This window comes from Xenopus tropicalis, chromosome 4 (assembly GCF_000004195.4).
Source record: "Xenopus tropicalis strain Nigerian chromosome 4, UCB_Xtro_10.0, whole genome shotgun sequence".
NCBI lineage: Eukaryota > Metazoa > Chordata > Amphibia > Anura > Pipidae > Xenopus > Xenopus tropicalis.
In genome coordinates this window covers 75,252,714-75,272,475 of record NC_030680.2, presented here as the reverse complement: position 1 = coordinate 75,272,475, position 19,762 = coordinate 75,252,714, and the positions used below count along the sequence as shown (strand labels likewise).

At 39.5% G+C, this 19,762-nt stretch overlaps 1 protein-coding gene across 2 annotated transcripts in view; it reads left to right on the top strand.

Moving 5' to 3' along the window:
- Nucleotides 1-19,762, top strand: part of vac14 (Vac14 homolog) — an 84,968-nt gene that overhangs the window by 58,888 nt on the left and 6,318 nt on the right. For both annotated transcript variants that reach the window (NM_001142192.1, XM_031899922.1), the window contains 6 exon segments: nucleotides 1,777-1,927; nucleotides 3,528-3,660; nucleotides 11,820-11,994; nucleotides 16,505-16,623; nucleotides 16,928-17,007; nucleotides 18,807-18,957. In NM_001142192.1, coding sequence (NP_001135664.1) covers nucleotides 1,777-1,927; nucleotides 3,528-3,660; nucleotides 11,820-11,994; nucleotides 16,505-16,623; nucleotides 16,928-17,007; nucleotides 18,807-18,957 — 809 coding nt within the window.

Here is a 19,762-nt window from a genome sequence, read left to right as displayed (position 1 = left end):
GATGCTCCTTCTTGCATGCTAATGTGCAGCCATTGTTCCATGGTTCTTTTACAGGCAAGAAAATTCTATCAAACTTTTTCTTGCAGCAAAAATGTGTTTCATGCCAGCGCTCTGTGGTACAGGCTGTGAACATCTTCGAATGAATGTTAAGCACAATATCACGGGGTGCGGCTGGCTTGAGTACTGTTCTGGCTCTGGCTGAGAAGTGCCAAGTTAATAGCTGAGTTTATTACAAATAGATCAGATCTGTCTATCTTGGGGCCTGGAGACCCCACTAGAAATGTTTCTGTGTGATGCATTGTCAGTATAATCATTATTAGCTTATAAACCCGTATACTGGATGATTGGACCCTAATGTTGGGAAAAGGTGGAGAGCAATGAAAGAGTCAATACATGAGTCAAAAATCGTATATGATGGAAATCCTTATTTTTAAGTCACTGGAGTCTTTTTTTTTCTGTCTGGCCCTTTTTGCTTTTTTACTTTATCTAAACTGGATTTCATGTGCCAGCAGGCCATTCTGCCAGTTAACCTATAATTCAGCAAAACATGTAACATATGTTTTAGTGGAATAAAGCAGTGTTTAAGAAAAAAACAGAGATTATTTTCTTGACAGAAAAACATACTTGTACTTTTATTATACACATCACACAATCTATAATTCGTGGAGAGACAGTATAATGCTGCAAATATGTCTTCTGGACAACAGTCTTTAAAACCTGCTGTGTGTTTAACTACAAAAGCATCTGTTTTGGTTTTATAGTCTTGACTTTAAAGAGTTAAAAATTAATTTACTGTTCCAAAACAGTCAAGTGCTTCTCAACTGCTGTCAAAGCTATAAGTGCCTAAAAGTTTGGCCACAAATGATCTGTTTGTGGGGATCCAGCTGGGGTGGGTTTAGCACATTGCATTTAGTGTTCATCAGTGTGAAATGGGTGAACTGCTGTTTGCAGGTAATGTGCTTCGTGTGAGCAGTCACATTCTCTTGTGTGGGTTTGTAGACCAGTGGCACATAAGCTGATTCATAGGTATTTTGGAAACACTCACTGTACATATGTTTAGGATCTCCAGCATTAATTTGGGACTGAAATGTCTTTTTCCAGAAGCTGGTGGCATTCCACTGGTGTCTGCTGCCATTGTAGCGATCCTATTTGTGAATAAATAGCCCTGATTGAAGGCTTGGGGCCTGGGCCTTTTGAGAAACTAGAATCAGCAGTGTTACAGATAATACAATATGTATTAATTGTGCTGCTTTGCCTTCTGCCTTAAATCCTTGCGCTGATTTATACCTCGTTTATCCCGCAAACATCTGCAGTGTTAAAGGCTCATTTCTGTCTTGTATGAGGTTAAGCAATATAATGCGCATCTGTGGGCTCAAATTATAATCAATGGACAACTGGTCTGCTTTGATTTGTTTGACACATTGCCAGCCTAAGCTATACCATTATATAGAGATATACAGTTATATATTGATGATCAAAGGTAGACCATCTGCCTAGCACAGTCAAGCTGAATTTGACAAACAACCTTTACCTGATCATGAAGCTCAGTAAAATGTACATGTTAACGGGTTAATTTTGTCTGTTTTGAATGTTTGACAGCAAAAGTACTAAAAATAGTGTTGTATTGTATGTAGTTATAATATTATTATCTGTTATTTATATTTCATGGACATATTCTGCATTGCTTTACAAAAATTATACTTCATTCACATCAGTCCCCAGTGGAGCTTACAGTCTAAGGTCCCTATATAACACTTTTTTGTTTCCTTTGCCCAGGTCATCCTAAAGGATTTGGAAGTTCTGGCAGAAATAGCTTCTTCTCCTGCTGGACAGACAGACAAAATGACTGACTGTACTGACCTCCCCACTGGAGTGTCGGAACTTCATGTACCAGTCCCAAACAAAGTGGCTCAGGCACACAATTCTGGTGAGCGCTAATTATTGGAAATGTAAGATTCTCCATGTCACTGTTGGCTTACAAGTAGTAATTTTGCTTAACCTTTCCAATCAGTTTCTTTTATTTTCTAAAATCAAGTTTTACTGTAACCCTTAAATCTGAGAGGCACATCTGGGGCACATTTGATGACCTTTATCTAAGCATTGCATGTCCGCTCATGTCTGTGTGCCACATGTATTGGAGACTGTGTATGTTGCAACGTGAACTTCTTTAAAGACTGACTACTTTTTCTGATATTTGACCCTAAGTGAGCTTTTTATGTCGCCTTTTGATGGCGGCTTGTATCTTCTGTGCAAAGCACCTTTACATCTAGACTAAAAGTTGCTTTGTTACAGGATCTATTTGATCAGAGAATGGACAGAACCAGCAGAAAATGTGCCTTTGTCAGTGAGTTCTAGTCTGTGTAAGCCATAACGATGCACGTGGGCCTGATATTTTCTGTATTACGTGGATATTAATGCCTGATTAAGCCTGAATTGCTGAGCTCTGCAGGAATGATAAAACACAACCTCTCATGTCTCCCTCGCTGTGCCCTCAGGGGCCTGGAGTTGTGTTGGGACTTTGATCGCACAAGAGTAGTCCCTGCCTCTGTAATTGAGGGTGAGGAGGTTCCGTGCTAACCTGCATTTAGTACTGTCTGTGTTTTTTCATGGCACGATGGGTGTATAAAGCATGCATCTCTATTAAATCTCCTGTTAGTACAGAGCCTATTATGTGATTAGTCACCAAGAGGTGACCACAATTGAAGTGACCCATCGAGAAGTATGTAATGTAAATAATAAGAAAAATTGGAGACTTGGTCTATTGTTTGTCCTGTCATAACATAGGGCCATCATTCTTTCTGCTGCCTTGTCTAAACGTATATAATTGTAATATCATAACATACAGTAATTTCCCTTCATTAATCATTGGGGTTTGCTGTTTTAAATAGTGCTGTGAAGTTTTCTGTGATTTTTTTTTTGTAATTACCTAGACATTAACTTCTCTGTAAGCTTTTAATAAATATGAATATTCTGTTTTGATGACCATGCCCTTTAATTTAGACACTGAGGTAAATAATTCCCTTTTTGCACCAACCTGTAACATTTGGCTTCAATTACTGGTCCCTTACATTTACAGGAAATACTGAGAATTGTACTGAGGGGTCTGTAGAAGTCATATTGCTTGGCTAATTGGGGTACGTTTTGGGGGGAGAGGAGATGTGCTTATTGTTGGTTTGTTAGTTCAGTAAATATTAGGTACATGCCAAATAAAACCCCCTTACTACTACCTCCCAGTAGTGACATCCACTAGTGAAATCTGCCCTTTGTTGATGGTAAAAAATCATTCCCTTGAGTCTTTGTGAGCACAAAGAAGTTTTTTTTATGATTTACATAGCAACCACCAGGCATATCTTGTAGCTAGCTAACAGTCTTTCTTTAGATTTTTTCCCCATGCTTCTTTGGACCCAAAATCAGCAAAACATATTTAAAAAAAAAATTGTTGTATTGCACGTCCCTTTCACCAGCAACAACATTTTTGTGTGCTTCTGTGAGAGAACTGTACTTTATATATATATATATTTTTATAGTTATCCGGGGTCTGGAGTGCTCACCATCAACACCAACTATGAATTCTTATTTCCACCGCTTTATGATTAACCTGTTGAAACGTTTTAGCAGTGAGAGAAAGCTACTTGAAACCAGAGGGGCCTTCATCATCAGGTAAGCAAGGGGCATAGGATATATAAGGGGTCAGTGCTCCATACTCTGCTTCAGTCTGGTGCACATCTGTACAGGCCTGAAACATCACTCTCACGGTGTAACAGTATTTGTTAAAATAAAGACTCTTCGGTGAGTTCTGTTGAAATCTGTGCCTCCATATAAGAGAGTGGCATGTGGCTGTCGCTATTTCTATGTGGTATATTGCTATTTACCATGTGTGCATGGCGCACTGCCTTTGGATGTGTTTAAGAAACATTCTGCTGTCTGTATAGGGGACTTGCTGTTTGGCTGTCTCACTACCTTATTGTTTCTGCAATGGTTGCACTCATTTTGAGCATTTTCTGTTTGTCCATCTCTGTGTTTAATTTCCATATGACTCTTTTCATCTCTTCATTACGACAATCTTCAGGTTTCTGTGTAAGGTGGCAATGTGGAGGTCATATGCAACTCCGCATAAGCTGTGTTGTCCCCAGGCACATTTAGGCAAGCTTTTCACACGCCATTTATATAAATTGCTTCCACCTCTCTGCCATGTCACTTACTGGGTTTTTGTCAAATAACCTCCTGCAATATGAGTTATGTATTTTTAGTTTGGTTTAAAAAGTGACTTTTTCGATCAGCGCCTATGGCAACAGATTAGGGGTGTATTTGATTTTAACAATTATAATGCTCTGTCTAATGATGCACAATTCCTGCCTTGGAGGAGATTTGACAGTAAAGCATGCGTGCAATTCCTTTCTAAATAATGATAGCATGGGTGTTTTGGAATCTTCACCAATCACTGATCTTACCCCAGTTTCAGCATAATATTTGCTTATTTTACGTTGTATTTGCTATTGACGTGCCCTACAACTGTATGACAGAAGGGGTGTCTTTATTATAATGGATTCCTGCTTATCTGTAAGATAAAACAGTGAGTAGAATGAGGGGCTGTTTTATGATGATTTACCTTGCAAAATATGGAGTAGCTTGAGTTTACGTGTTTGTCCTTTTTTAGCTCAAGAAATGACAAAAACCACAATGTTTCATGCTTAAAACAATAGGGAAAAAGTATATTCAGCTGAAGTCCTATTCATTGAATTTGTGTTGAACAAGGGGGTATACTTATACTGCCCCTTGAATTTTAAGCAATATCTTGTCTGTCCTAAACATCTTACAAAAGACAAGCAATGAAATATATTAGTAGCTGAATGGTAGAGATATGGAAGAATAAAAGCAAAAAAGCAGGTTGGAATCAATATATATTTTATCCAAATGTGGAGCACTACCCCACACTCCATGTTCTGCTGTAGAGATGTCCCTGAGGATCGATCTAAGTCATATACCATAGTTAATTATTTGTACAGCCAGCCTACATCCCAGCTATAGCTGGCAAATCTCACACCAGCTGAGGACACCTGCTTCCCGTAGTTTTCAGTATTCAGAAGTGCAACAATAACCATTTAATGTTCTTTTTGGATCAGTGCTCAGGCAGCTCAAACCCTTGCCAGGGGTAAAAAATGAAAGAAAAAAGAACATCCTGCAGCACATCCTTTTGCAAAGTAAAAAGGTATTCTATTGAGGTCAAAGACCAAGTAATGTTTTGTGCCCTTCATTGCCCTTTATCAAGCTTGTTTACCACATCATTACCTGCTTCCCACAGTAATACCTTCAGTGCTGAGCCAAGTCAAGAAGGCACCCAAGTCAAAAAACTATCGTCAGTCGGCCCGGCACCCTTCCCTCCCATATGCGTGACAAAATGTGCCACTGCGAAGGACCTCCATGGCCCAAAATAGGGTAGGCAGACAGAAGCGATATGTGCCTAGTGCCCCTCACCATTGCGCCATAGACAAGTGTTTATTCGGCCAACCCTTATTTCCACCCCTGGGCATGTTGCCAGTTTTTTCTGTCTAATACCCAAGATTTTCATGTTCATGCATTATTAATTTCTTACCTTCTCTTATAATAACTTGTATGTATCTTATATGTATGTGTTAAATTAACTCTTTGTAGTCTAAAATTTCGTTTAAGCCCCCTTACATACAAAAGATAATATGCACTCCCAAATCCCAAGGAAATTTAGTCTTCCTGGCTTTCCATTATTCTTCCCTGTTATTACTTTACCTTCCTCTTGTCTCCTATTAGGGCAAATGTATCCATGGTGGGTTTTGGCAGGCTAAAAAAAACCCTTAAATTTACACTTTTGGTTACACTTGACATATTTGGGCCAACAAGCAAATTTATGGGATGTGTAGGAGGCAATTTCAGGTGCTTTTCTGCCAGTGCCATGTGTGCCATCAGCCATTACTCTTAACCTTCTCTCCAGCCACCACTTGCTTTACTCATCTTTTCTCTTTGCTGTCTTTTCCCTAATGTTTACTCCCTCTCCTTCTTTCCTGGCCCCCTCCCTCTGCCTATTCCCTATCTCTGAGCAGATAGTTTGTTCTGGTTAGCTGAAGACACTGCATGTTCACTGTTATCTCTCTGTAATGTGTCTCCTCAGCACATTGCCTCCTGGAGCTGGGTAATCTTGTCATTGCGGGGATGCTGGGAAGCCGTGTGTTCTTTTCCATGCAACCCAACACAGAATTAGCTGTAATTGCTCAGAATTCAGCCTTCAATGCTTGAATCACCCACAAGAACTTCCTCATCACAAGCACCACCATTTTTATGTCCTCCTTTGTTTAACCCCTTTTTATTGTGCAGTGACAAGCAAAGAAGTCATCACAAGGTGCTCAATAAAACTGCTTCCTCCTGTTAGATTTTAGGTCATGAAATTTGCCTAGAAAGCTCATGATAGGATATTATACGGCACATAATTCTTACTTCCTTCGACATCACATGCAAAACCTTCTGCATTGGCACGTAATTATCTAACAAATTGAACAGAAGGCTTTATTGTACTCCTTTCCACAATATTTACTTTATGCTCTAGATTTGAGTAAAGCAGATTAGCCTATATAGTTTGTTTGTGCCATAAATATAGTTAAAGGAACAGTAACAACCAAAAATGTATATATTTTAAAGAAATTAAACTATAATGTACTGCTGCCCTGCACTGGTAAAAGTTTTGTGTTTGCTTCAGAAACATTACTAGAGTTTATATAAACCCTGGTGTGTAGCCATGGGGGAAGCCATTCAAAAGAAGAAAAGGCACAGGTTATATAGCAGCTAACAGATAAACCCTGTAGAATACAATGGTGTCTTATCTGTTATCTGCTATGTAACCTGTGCCTTTTCTCCTTTTTTCCAGCTTGAATGGCTGCCCCCATGGCTACACAGCAGCTTATTTATATAAACTATAGTGCTGTTCCTGAAGCAAACACCCAAGTTTTACCAGTGCAGGGCAACAGTACATTATATTTCCATTACTTTAAAACGCTTTCATTTTTTGGTGTTACTGTTCCTTTAACCAATTAAGTTACACTTTAGTGCACAATGTCCTTGTATATACACACCTTTGTCAGGGCTCTGTGCAGTTTTAAAGTATACACTATTTGTATTAATAGTGTCCCTAAAAGGCACAAATAAATGCAGTTGCTGTGTAGATTTAATGATTTTGTGCATGCTAATGACAATTACTAGCTTAACCGCCATAATATACAGTAAAATACTTGTGATACAGGCAGCAAACAATAAATAAAGCAGCAACTGGGGCTCCTGTTTTTTAAGGAGGAGCAAATTGCAATTCGCCGTCACATCTTATTTCTGTGTTAAAGGGTGGTTTAGTATACTAATAATTTAGTATGATGTGATGTAGAGTGATATTTTCTGACAATTTGAAATTGGTCTTCATTTTTTATTTTTTGTGGGTTTTCAGTTATTTAGCTTTTTGATCACAGCCCTCTGGTTTGGTATTTAAGCAGCTATCTGGTTGCAACCAGGTAGTGATGTGCCCCAGCATGCAGACCCTGATATGTGGGAAGGCTACAATTGCTCAGGCCTAAGGCAGCATGCCGACTTGCCACATCTGCATTCTTTCGAAGCATCGGGGTTGTTTATATTCACGAATGCTAAGTCCCCAGTGCTCTGGAACCTGATAAGTGACTGACTTCTTGATATTATGAAAGTTATATATTTACATATTTTATTGTACTGAAGTCTCCAGCATTCAAAAGCATTGGGAGATTATTTTTAATTCATAAGTGAAGCCTCTCATCACACAAGGTTACCTCCATGACAAAACATCTCTTATCCAAAAACCCAACACTGAGAAAGTTTGGAATTATGGGAAGGCCATCTCCCCAAGTATCCATTTAAGGAAATAGTTTAAGTTTGTAAAAATGATACTGTATCCCAGGGATCCCCAACCTTTTATACCTGTGAGCCATTCAAATGGAAAAAGTGTTGGAGAGCAACACAACAACAAAAGTTATAGGGGGTACCAGTAAAAGCTGTAATTGCCTACTTAATAGCCCCTATGTGGACTTACATCCTACAGAAGGCTTTGTTTGGAATTACACTGGGTTTTTATGCAACCAAAACTCGCTTCCTAACAAAAAATAAGTACCTGCTTTGGGGCCACTGGGAGCAACATGTTGCTCACAAGCCACTGGTTGGGGATCACTGCTGTATTCTTTTTCTCAGTAATAATCAGTAAAATTGTACATTTTATTTGATGTTAGCTAATCAATCTTGTTTTCCTTTATTTTAATATCCAAATTACAGACAAATCCTTTATGTGGAAAACCTCAGGTCGCAAGCATTCCAAATAACAGGTTCCATATCTGTACTGGCACATGTAGCATTTCCCTTTCAACTTGGAGGCTCTTAAGGTGGTTTTAGTTACAATATGTGCATGAAGCGGGGTAAACATCCTCAGTGGACCATGAGCACAGCTCATGACTGTCTGTAGGCTTGTTGCTAGGAAGCTGAACATAGCTTAAAATGATGCTGGTTGCTAACTTTGAATAAATACAGCTGATTCTTGTCTTTTTCAGGCTAATTGATTCCCTGCCATTGCTGCTTACAGTATATAGTACAGTATATATTTACCCGTATCACCAAAACTAACTGGATCCAAAAATTAGTTGCTCAATAAGGGATGAAGATTTTTCCAACAAACACCTTTTGATCCCTTGGGAAAAGGCAACAGTATGGATTCTGAATGCCTTGCAGCTCAGCCCTTAAGCAGTATGATGGATCTGTTTAGATTAGCAGGATACACACAGTTTAGAAATTGCAGCGTAACAGCTGATCATGTTAGTGGGCTGGGGGTTTATGCATGGCTTTACCTTAATAGGAGAAATGAGAGGGAGGTTCAAGGCGTATTGAGTCTGCAAAATTCCCTGAAATGTACATATTTCCCAGCCAGCCCCCCCCACTCTTGTCTACACATGGCTTTTCAAATCTGGGCTTGTGTTGGTTTTGCTATGGTTACTTCAGTGTGGCATGTAGGGTTTCCAGTCCCTGTTCCTCCAGCTCTTGTTAGCTTTCATTCACAACTGGGGGCTGTTAGTAGACACTGGAAGTTATAATTCAGCAACAATTGTAAGATTAACATCTTAGAAACTGCTGTTTTTTCTGTGCCACACATACCTTGCTATTGTTATTTAAAGGGGAACTCCGCCCAAACACAACTTTAGCTTTTTGAAAAGTAAACATAATTTTAAGCAGCTTTGAAATATACATCAGTTAAAAAAATATGCAGCCTTTTCAGGATTTGGAACAGTTACCCCATGTTCTCCTGCTGATCTGGCTGATTACTTTGAGACTCAAATAAAATGTAACAGTAGTTGTCTGTCCTCAGCCCGCATCCTCCAAATCCCACAATTTCTTGCATGCGTGGTGTCAATAAGGAAAGTAAGCGGTGCAGAAGTTGTTACAATTTGTAACATCAGTGTTCTAGTCCCTTCGGATTTCAATGATGCAGAAAGGGAAGAACTGTTTTGCAGCTGGATTTCAGCATATAATACCTCCTCTTTAAAGGAACAGTAACACCAAAAAATAAAAATGTTTTTAAGTAATCATAATACAATGCACTGTTGCCCTGCACTGGTAAAATTTGCACATTTGCTTCAGAAACACTTCTATAGTTTATATAAATAAGCTGCTGTGTAGCCACGGGGGCAGCCATTCAAGCTGGAAAAAGGAGAAAAGGCACAGGTTACATAGCAGATAACAGATAAAACACCATTGTATTGTACAGAACTTATCTGTTATCTGCTATGTAACTTGTGCCTTTTCTCTTTTAAATGGCTGCCCCCATGGCTACACAGCAGCTTCATTTACTAAACTATAGTAATGTTTCTAAAGCAAATACACCAGTTTTACCAGTGCAGGGCAACAGTACATTATACTGTAATTCCTTTTATACACTTTGATTTTTTGGTGTTACTGTTCCTTTAAACTGTCTGGTCACGTCACTGCTTCACCCTATATTCTTGATCATTATTGCGAGGGTCTTTTTTTTCTCTGTATAGATCCTTGGTACTCCATGTACTCTCTGGTGCCTATGTTTCTTAAATTATGCTAATTATTTTTCCTGTTTTCTTCACTGTAATTCCCTCCTTTTGTCATGTAATCTATCTCGCCATTTCCCTTTAGATTCTGTCCCTGTATGTCATTTTCCTTCTGCTATTGTTCTATAGTCATTTCTCTTTGTAATCTAATTACCAGCTCTAGCGCCTCTCTCATCTCTCATCTTTTTCTCATCATCGGGCCCTCATTCTCCAGTGATTTCTGCAGTGTTCATTGGTTGTCACAGATATGCAAGTTTCCACATCCTTAAGACAACACAACCCCTAAAGTGCTAAGCATATTGCTTAACTCCCTGGCTCTTATGTCCCATTTCTATTTGTGGGTCTCCCCAGTTACCATGACAACCTTTTTCTCTGTGGTTCTCAAAAGTGGTGGTAGTCACGTGACCTCTCCCTCATCGCCTCAGCTATTGTGTCTTTGGTTTAGGGTCACTTTAAACAGACTGGCCTAATTTGGGGACATGATTGCCCTTTGTGAATTCAGTTGAGACTACACAAAGTTAATTGCTGGGCAATAGGAAGAGCTATATTTGGACATTTAATTGTCCCACTTAGGGGACACTTGGTTGGTAAGTGTCCCAACCAATCGGATTTTTTTTTTTTTTAATTTTAATTGCTTAACACCAGTAACAGTTAGCTGCTGGTTATAATGGGCTTCTGCACCAGGTTTGTGTAACTGGAATTGCCTGACTGCATTGCTGAGTTGTGCATCACCTGTAGTTTCCATGATGTTATTGTTTGTATACTTGGGAAAAACTACATTTATTAACAAACAATTAAGGTTACATAGCAGGGAAGGCCATCATGTTTCAACCGCAAGGATCTTCAACAGGGTCTATTAATTTTTTTTTATTTCTTCATGAAGACCTTATTGCCTAATGGTTTGAAGTGTGTTAGGTTCCCTTCTATGTAACTTTACTTTTGTTAATAAATTTAGATTTTTATGTACTGGAGTGTGCAATCCCTATTGTTAAAAGATGAGTGTGTGCCATTTAACCTCTATAATACAGTCTTTGTATTTTTAGGAGAGCCTTTACAGGGTGGCAACAACATTTTGTTTAAGAAATTGCTTTTCATTGTCGTTTCAAGGGCTATTACACACTGCTGCGACTTTTAAAACAATCGATCCTGGCAACTTTCCCGCCATAGGGAAGTGACACGTATGCCATCCCACCAGCGATTTACGTTCTTGCCAGTGGGATGGCATCGCGGGCAACTAATCTCCTTGTGTGCCACTGTCCTAAGCCATAGGATAACATATAGTCTCCGCGAATTAAAAAGTATCAGAGACTAATTGTTACATGTGTTTTTGCTCTAATGCAAACAGCAGTTCAGATTACAAAGTATCTTGTACCTATGTACATTGTAGTGCTATTCCCTTAAACTGTAATGTTCAGAGCTTGTACAGTGACTTTGGTGCAAGGTTTGTCACAATCTCTCGCTGTCCTAGTCTCTCATGTGGAATCAAACCATTGTGCGCTGGTCATCATGTGTAGCTGTTAGGAAGTCGGTGTTTGCACTGCAGTTGTCTGACTGGAAAGGACTGCAGACATGCTGGGCAGATCTGTTAGTGAGTTGCTTCTATAGGCATAAGGCAGTCATTACATTGTAGGATTTACAAGAGAATTTAATCTGTAAGGGGTTTAATGTGTTCTCTAAAAAGTTTGGTTTATCATGCAGCCTGTTGTATGTTCTCTGCAGGCAACTCTGTCTCCTCCTGAATGCAGAGAACATTTTCCATTCCATGGCTGATATACTGCTGAGGGAAGAGGATCTGAAGTTTGCCTCCACCATGGTACAGAATTTAAACAGTATCCTCCTCACGTCCTCAGAACTGTTCCAGCTCCGCAGCCAGCTGAAGGACTTGCAGACACCTGTACGTTCTTTTAAATTATACACATTGTCATCCCATTTACATATCCTTTTAGTACATGTTTGGTGTTTTAGCAGTGCTGCCTTACAAGACTTGGCTCCTCAGTTCATTTCCCACCTGGGCACGATGCACTACATCTTCCCTCCTGCATGGCTACTTCCAGTTTCATCCATCACTCTAAAAACATACTGTCAGGTTAACTGGCTTCTGATGAACTTGACCACAGTGTGTTAAGTCTTTCTGTGACAGAGACTGAATGACAAACAAGCACTGTAACCTGTTTATTCCTGTAAAATAACAGTGTGGTGCAAGTATGTGTGTGTTTTTTATATGAGTGTATTTTTACAAAATATGTTACTAATCACAGCAGTGTTTTGAGAGCGCATATTTGTGTGTATGTGACATTGGTGCTACAAACAGTTTGCCAGATTATCATATCATATAAATATATATTTCTGTGAAAATTACTCAAATACATGGGTATGCAGAAGGTCACTGGGTGCCCCCTGAGTTTTGAAACTTGACTTGATTCCCAGAATGATTCAAATGGCACTTGCCATTAGCTTCCCTGTTAATGTAGCTCACTTTAGTTTATAAAAGGCAGTATGGTTCAGTGGGTAGCACTTCTGCCTTGCAGCACTATGGTCCTGTGTTCAATTCCAGCCAGGGCACTATCTGCAAGGAGGTTTGTATGTTCTTCCCATGTCTGTGTGGGTTTCCTCCAGGTACTCCAGTTTCCTCCCACTCCCCAAAAACATACATGCTGGTTAACCGGATTCTGACTAAATTGACCATCAAGTGTGTGAATGTGATAGGGACCTTAGATTGTAAGCTCCTCTGGGGCAGGGACTGATGTGAACAATGAATAATCTCTGTAAAGTGCTGTGGAAATGTGTCAGTGCTGTATAAATAACAGGAAATATATAAATTAAAAGACAGTATATTCTCCCATAATGCTACACAGCAGTAATAAGGCCCATGGCACACTGGGTATTGTAACTGCTGCTGTAATCAGGTAGGAAACAGCAGTGGTGAAAAGGCCGCTGGCTATATTTGCAAAAGGAAGCATCTGAGTGCTGGTCTGCCTGTCACTGCCATGCCTACCTGAGGCAGCCCCTTCCCCATATAACTATGGGGAGCTGGGACTACCAACAGACACCTGCACCTAGAGCTCCCTCGCCGTGTGAGCAGTATACTTCTCACTAGGAGCATTTTTTGGACAAAATAGGAGGGCTTTTAGCCCACACCTCCTGTGGGGGGACAGTTTCCCTATGATAGGTGCCCTTAAACAGAATTTCACTGTAGTGGTTGTAACTGGGATTCCTAAACAAATAATGTAAATGCTCTATGGCAGGCAATGGCACAGTGAGATGCTGGCTTCCCCTTGCCTTGCATATATTTGTTTTCAGTTATATAGTATGAGGCATTGCTTATTGACGGCACAGGGCATTACTTCTCTGCTCATATTCTGTAATGCATGGAACTTAAAGCTGCAGTATTTCTTGCCTTGTCTGAAGCATTCTCCATAGAAATGGTTAGTGGTATTCTTTTGAACCCTGTAGAGCAGGGCTGTCCAACTGGAGGCCTGTGAGCTTGATGTGGCCTTCCTAAGGGTTTTTATGGCCCCCAGTCTGCTCAAGGGCTCCACAGACTTCACTGTGTGACATCAGAAATTTTAATATAATTTGGCCCGTGAACACAATATATGAGAAATAATTGTCCGACTACATGTAATAAATTGGACAGCACTGCTATAAAGAATTTCCCTGCACAGGTAAGCATCATGGCAGCCTTCCTAAGCTGTTAATAAGTATATTCAGAAAATGTATGACCTAAGCACAAAGTAAGCCATGCCCTTATATTTTACTACATGCCTAATGGAGGATAAAAGCCTACTAATAAATATTGAATTTCTTCCTTTAAATGTGACATTTGTGCAAGATGTCTCTGTGCACTTTTGCAGTAAGTTAGAGACAGCTCTTCCAGCTTAAAAATCACAGTGAAATATTTAAATACAAGGGATATGTAACCATTTCGTACGTTTATTTTTTTATTATTTCTATTGGGATGTCCAACCAAACGAGTGCAGGCCACACTAATGTGTATAAAAAATACAGGCCTTCCTATATTTTAATATAATTTCCCTATTAATAACATTGGCATGAAGCGTAATTTTTACCATCCAGGTGGCAACATGTATATGTGTATATATATATATATATATATATAGGAGTAGGAAATGAAGAAGCCGCTCTCACAGGTCTTACGTACCAAAATAAAATGTTTTTTATTATATGGTGAACTGACGTTTCGGCTGAAAACCTCAGCCTTTCTCAAAGTTGAATCACAGTGTGCAAACAAGCCATAAATACAACGAGAGGCGGGAAAATACGGACTCAAGATGTGCAGCAGTGATGTCACGCAAACCAAATACAGCCCACGAGAACCCAATGTGTAAATAAAGTGTAAAACAATAAACATTCCTAATCAAACAAATGAAAGTAAGAGATCGCTGTTTCCAAACATATAGCAAGACAAGTGTAACGGATTGTGAATAGTATCAAAAGTAGAAAGCTTTAAAATTATACTTAGTTACATATACAGTTACGTTGTATCAGTTTCAGAAACGGCAAGTGAATATGTAATGGACATAGCATAGAATCAAATAAGGAAAGGAGAATGAGGGATCATAGTGTCACTGACCTTATCAGTAAGTGCTCGGCAAGCGATAGTTTGATTCACTGGTAAAACCGGTCAAGTGGCCGGCGGGCTTAGAGCCGGGGGATCAGGAAAGTTATTAATGCATAATCCGTAGAACAGAGGTTTAGGAGAATAAGGTAGTAACTAAAAAATAAGTCGGAAAATAAAAGGAAACTAAGAAGAAAAGAAATAAGCTTAGCCGATGTACACTGGCGATCGGTGTTAGTCAGATTCCGTGCAGTGTGTCAGATAGCTGTCAACACAGCGCGAATAATCAAGCGCCGCTCGCAGGAGGTACGGAAGGTGATAACTGTCAAACCGGTATCGTAATTAGTATTAGCGGACTGCAGGGGACAAGGGGACCGCAGCATAGGGAGGTATTCGTGCATAATACTACTCATCCGGCTGGTACTGCTCCAACCACTCCAGTGGAAGAACCATTGGCACGCTTTGGAGAGAATATTCTCATTTGGTCTACTCAATAGGGGTGTAGTAACTGGCAGTATATGCCTGAAATACATCCCATACATAGAGCCAGTATTAGAGGGATAAGGAAGTGCCATGTATGGATCACAGTGCACGGTCCCCACTGTTGTGTAAATGAAAAGTTTTAATGGTGACCAGCAATCCAAAGTTAGAGACTGGTCTGCGACCGTGGTATTGGTACCCCTTCGTGCGAGGGGACATAAACCAACGGGGCATTCCTGGTGACGTCTCACATTCGTATATAGCGTGGTATATGGGTGGTAAAAGAGTGTTAATACACAACGCTCGGAAAAATGAAATTATAATATGGGCAAGGGCATATATACAAAGATCCTAAAGCTATGTAAAAATAGAGAGATATATATAGAGGAGATATGGCAAAGAGATCTGAAAAAGATATGAGGAGTATAGAGAGTTGAAGTACAGACATCTCATTGCACGTGAAGCGGGGTACCCAAGGATTACTTATGGCTTTATGTCGTAGGATATTTAAATAATATTTGTCTCGATCCTCTGTGACTTATCTGATTGTTTCTCTTTATCAGTATCACTCTCACACCATATCAGTAAACTGCTACGGATTTATTATTTAAATATCCTACGACATAAAGCCATAAGTAATCCTTGGGTACCCCGCTTCACGTGCAATGAGATGTCTGTACTTCAACTCTCTATACTCCTCATATCTTTTTCAGATCTCTTTGCCATATCTCCTCTATATATATCTCTCTATTTTTACATAGCTTTAGGATCTTTGTATATATGCCCTTGCCCATATTATAATTTCATTTTTCCGAGCGTATAATTTTAAAGCTTTCTACTTTTGATACTATTCACAATCCGTTACACTTGTCTTGCTATATGTTTGGAAACAGCGATCTCTTACTTTAATTTGTTTGATTAGGAATGTTTATTGTTTTACACTTTATTTACACATTGGGTTCTCGTGGGCTGTATTTGGTTTGCGTGACGTCACTGCTGCACATCTTGAGTCCGTATTTTCCCGCCTCTCGTTGTATTTATGGCTTGTTTGCACACTGTGATTCAACTTTGAGAAAGGCTGAGGTTTTCAGCCGAAACGTCAGTTCACCATATAATAAAAAACATTTTATTTTGGTACGTAAGACCTGTGAGAGCGGCTTCTTCATTTCCTACTTCTGTTTCCTGCTTTGAATGCTGCACCCAGGCAATTTTCATCCTTAAAACGTGAGTGCCAGTTGTCTCTATTTGCTATATATATATATATATATATATATATATATATATATATATAGTGTACTATGTTCATTCTCTGTACTGTTGGTAAAGTGTTCTGTTTTTATTCCAGGAGAGCTGCAATCTTTTCTGCTGCCTTTACCGCTCTTGGTGTCACAATCCCGTGGCCACAGTGTCTCTTTGTTTCCTTACACAAAACTATCAGCATGCGTACCACCTCATCCAAAAGTTGTATCCTTACCTGCAACTGAACATCACGCTCAGTGATGCCAAGACAAGAATACATGTTATTATTGATTTTTTATGTATTATTGTGTTGAAAATAATTACTAACTAGATACTATATAGTTAGTGGGTAACTGCTTCACCCTAATAGCTGCATCTTAGCAGCCATTAAGACTGCCGCATTGGTGTTTTAAGTCCAGTTCAGTGAAAGGGCACAGGGTGTCTATCTTTACATAGCTTTTAGAAAGTCAATGTGGATGAATAGAAATGGGTTGAGATATTGTTCTTGCACCTTAACATTATCCCTTAGCGGAGACCTTGAGGTAACCGTGGATTTCCTGACTGAAGTTGACAAGCTGGTGCAGCTAATAGAATGCCCAATATTTACATGTAAGAATACACTTTATGTAAAACACCTTTTGGAAAAAGGAACTGAAATATTTTGAAAGCTGCTGTAATTATTATCCTAGTTAGACAATATAGGTATCACCTCTACAGCACTCTTGTTATGTTTCATATAAAAGGTTTCACACCATTACCCTTTGACTGGCTAACACGCTACATCGCTTTTCCTCCTTAATTCATTTTTCCCTGAGTTCTGTGAGGGCAAACTCGGCACAGAGGGCGTTTTGCAAATATAATTTTTTTTCAGAATTGCACCCTAGGCCAATACTTTTGCTGCCTGTGTCTATTTCCAGTCCTGTTTTTTAAGGACTCTCCATTACTTTATAGCATGAATTTCTATATCTAGCCACTTTACCTTATGCGCAGGTTTATGTTACCCTCAACTGATAGCTGCAGTGCCATCAACTGCTCTGTGCTTCGCTATAGCAGCTCTGTGACCTTCCCTTAACCATAATCAATGATGCTTCCTTGCAGAACATCCTTCCTGCTAGAGCTTGTCTGTGCCCACTATGCCTCAGCATCTTAGTGCTTTATTTCTACCCTCTCTATAATACTGCTGTTTTACATTGCATATATAATGCATATATATAATGTTACAAATAACATCGTATGTGTTTCTTTTAGAAAAAGGTATATGATATACTGATGTATATATTGTATGTATCTACAAATATCTGCTAAAGCTATGCAGTGTGTTTTTGTGCATTGTCCACTGAATAAGCCTAATGGTCCAGTGTCTGTGTGTGCATGAGCACCCTTTTTTACGTGTGTAAATATACTAGTGTCCTCAGTACACATTCCCTCCAGCACTGCTGGTGGGAAATAGAGCAGAAGTGATGAGAGTTGGCTTACGCTGCCTTGCTGAGTTATTTAGAGCAACCTCCACACAGCAGGAGTAGCAGCAGGCTATGTAGGGTCAGAGCCCCATACACACATAGGCTGCATAAGGATAAACAGGGTTTCATTTCCAAGCACATCAGGATGTAAAGCTTCAAAACTACAGAGAGGGCACTAAGAGTCATGTCTTACAGGCCTGGGTGCCAGCAAAACAATATTAACTATATACTCAAGCTATTCATACATACAAGGTACCATATTGAGAAATGCTGTCACAGTACAATAAGGTTACTCAATGCTCTTTTAAATATTCAAGGGCACCTAAAAAAGTCCAGATTGTCTGCCTACGCTTCAAAAATGTGATTGTTGTGCCTACACCCGGAGCCATTGCGCCAGCCCAGGTGCAAGCACACAAAGCAGAATTCTGCCTATCCAGAGACTGAGTTTCCATCACGTGTGACATTAGCCTTAATGAAATGATAAAATGAATATGTTTGCATGTTAAGCTTTGTGGATGCCGTAAATGCAAAAGCAGCCATCTACAGAAGAATTATGGGGTGGGTAAGCCAAAAACATGCCTATGATTAAGTGCGTCTGCGCACCAACACGTTAGGCTTTGTTCTTTTAAATGAGCGAATAAAATTGGATTTTAACTGACTCCAGTTGATGGTCCTGGTGTATGAGTATAGCTGGTTTTTCTTATCTAAGCCTAAAACAGGGACATTCTTGAAACAATTGCTGCAGATGGGGACTCTGAATAGGGACAATTTTTCCCTCGGCCAGGGTCCTAAAATAGAAAATATGGGATGGGAAGCCTACTCTACAAATAATAGGCTGTACAAGGGCAGGGTATCAAAACTGGGAAACCTAGGCTTGGATCATTTGCACACATGCTGAATTATGGCTCAAGTCTTTTCCATAAGCACTGTTGTTTTCTTATTATCTAGATCTCAGACTGCAGCTACTGGATGTGGAGAATCATCCCTACTTGATCAGAGCCTTATACGGCCTACTTATGCTCCTCCCCCAGAGCAGTGCTTTTCAGCTTCTTTCCCATAGACTACAGTGTGTCCCCAACCCTCAGCTCATGAGACCAGGGTAAGTCGCTTCTAATCAGTTTTTGAAAAACAAGGAGCGTACACCATTATATTTATTGGTCCCAACCTTACTGCTGTCAGCTTTTTTTACTGCCAGCATCTTCAGTTGATTCCTTTTAATATTCCCAGTCTCCTTCATTTGGTATCCTGCTGTCCTAACTATGTTCCCTCTAAAGTTGTGTGAAGAGCGGTAGGTGGGTTCAGTTAAGTAATAAATGATGTGTAGTCATACAAAGTTCTCTACGCTCACCACTGTTTGTTGTGTCCACTGGACAGCTGGTTGTGAAATATATCACTAAAAAACATGTATATCATAGAGATCATCTTGTCCATTTAATGAATGTGTTCTTATACTAGCTGCACCTCTAAAGTATCCATTCAGATCTGAGACTATTTTGGCAATATGTCATCCATAGGGTCATTGGTTGCAGCTGCTATTTAGTTTTTACCATACCCCCAGATGTAGAATATATGTAGCAGGTATTTCAAACTGTCTACATTCCAAAAGGTCAGTCCTTGTTCCTCTTCCGCTCCTAATGTGTATCTGTTGTCTTGGAGCTGTATCCCTGGTTAATAAAAATTGGCTGATGCTGTCATATGTTTGTTACTTTATGCATTTTCTGCCAAATGTGTCTTGTGAGGGAAGAGTGGTGGCCAGTTACAGTATATATAAATAGTATTTTTTTCTAATGTAGATTGTACAGTAGAACCATTTTACACTTAGGGGACCAATAAAAAAAATGGTGTAATATCCAGGAAAATGTAAAATTATGGAAGTGGATTATGTATTATATATTGGCTGGACC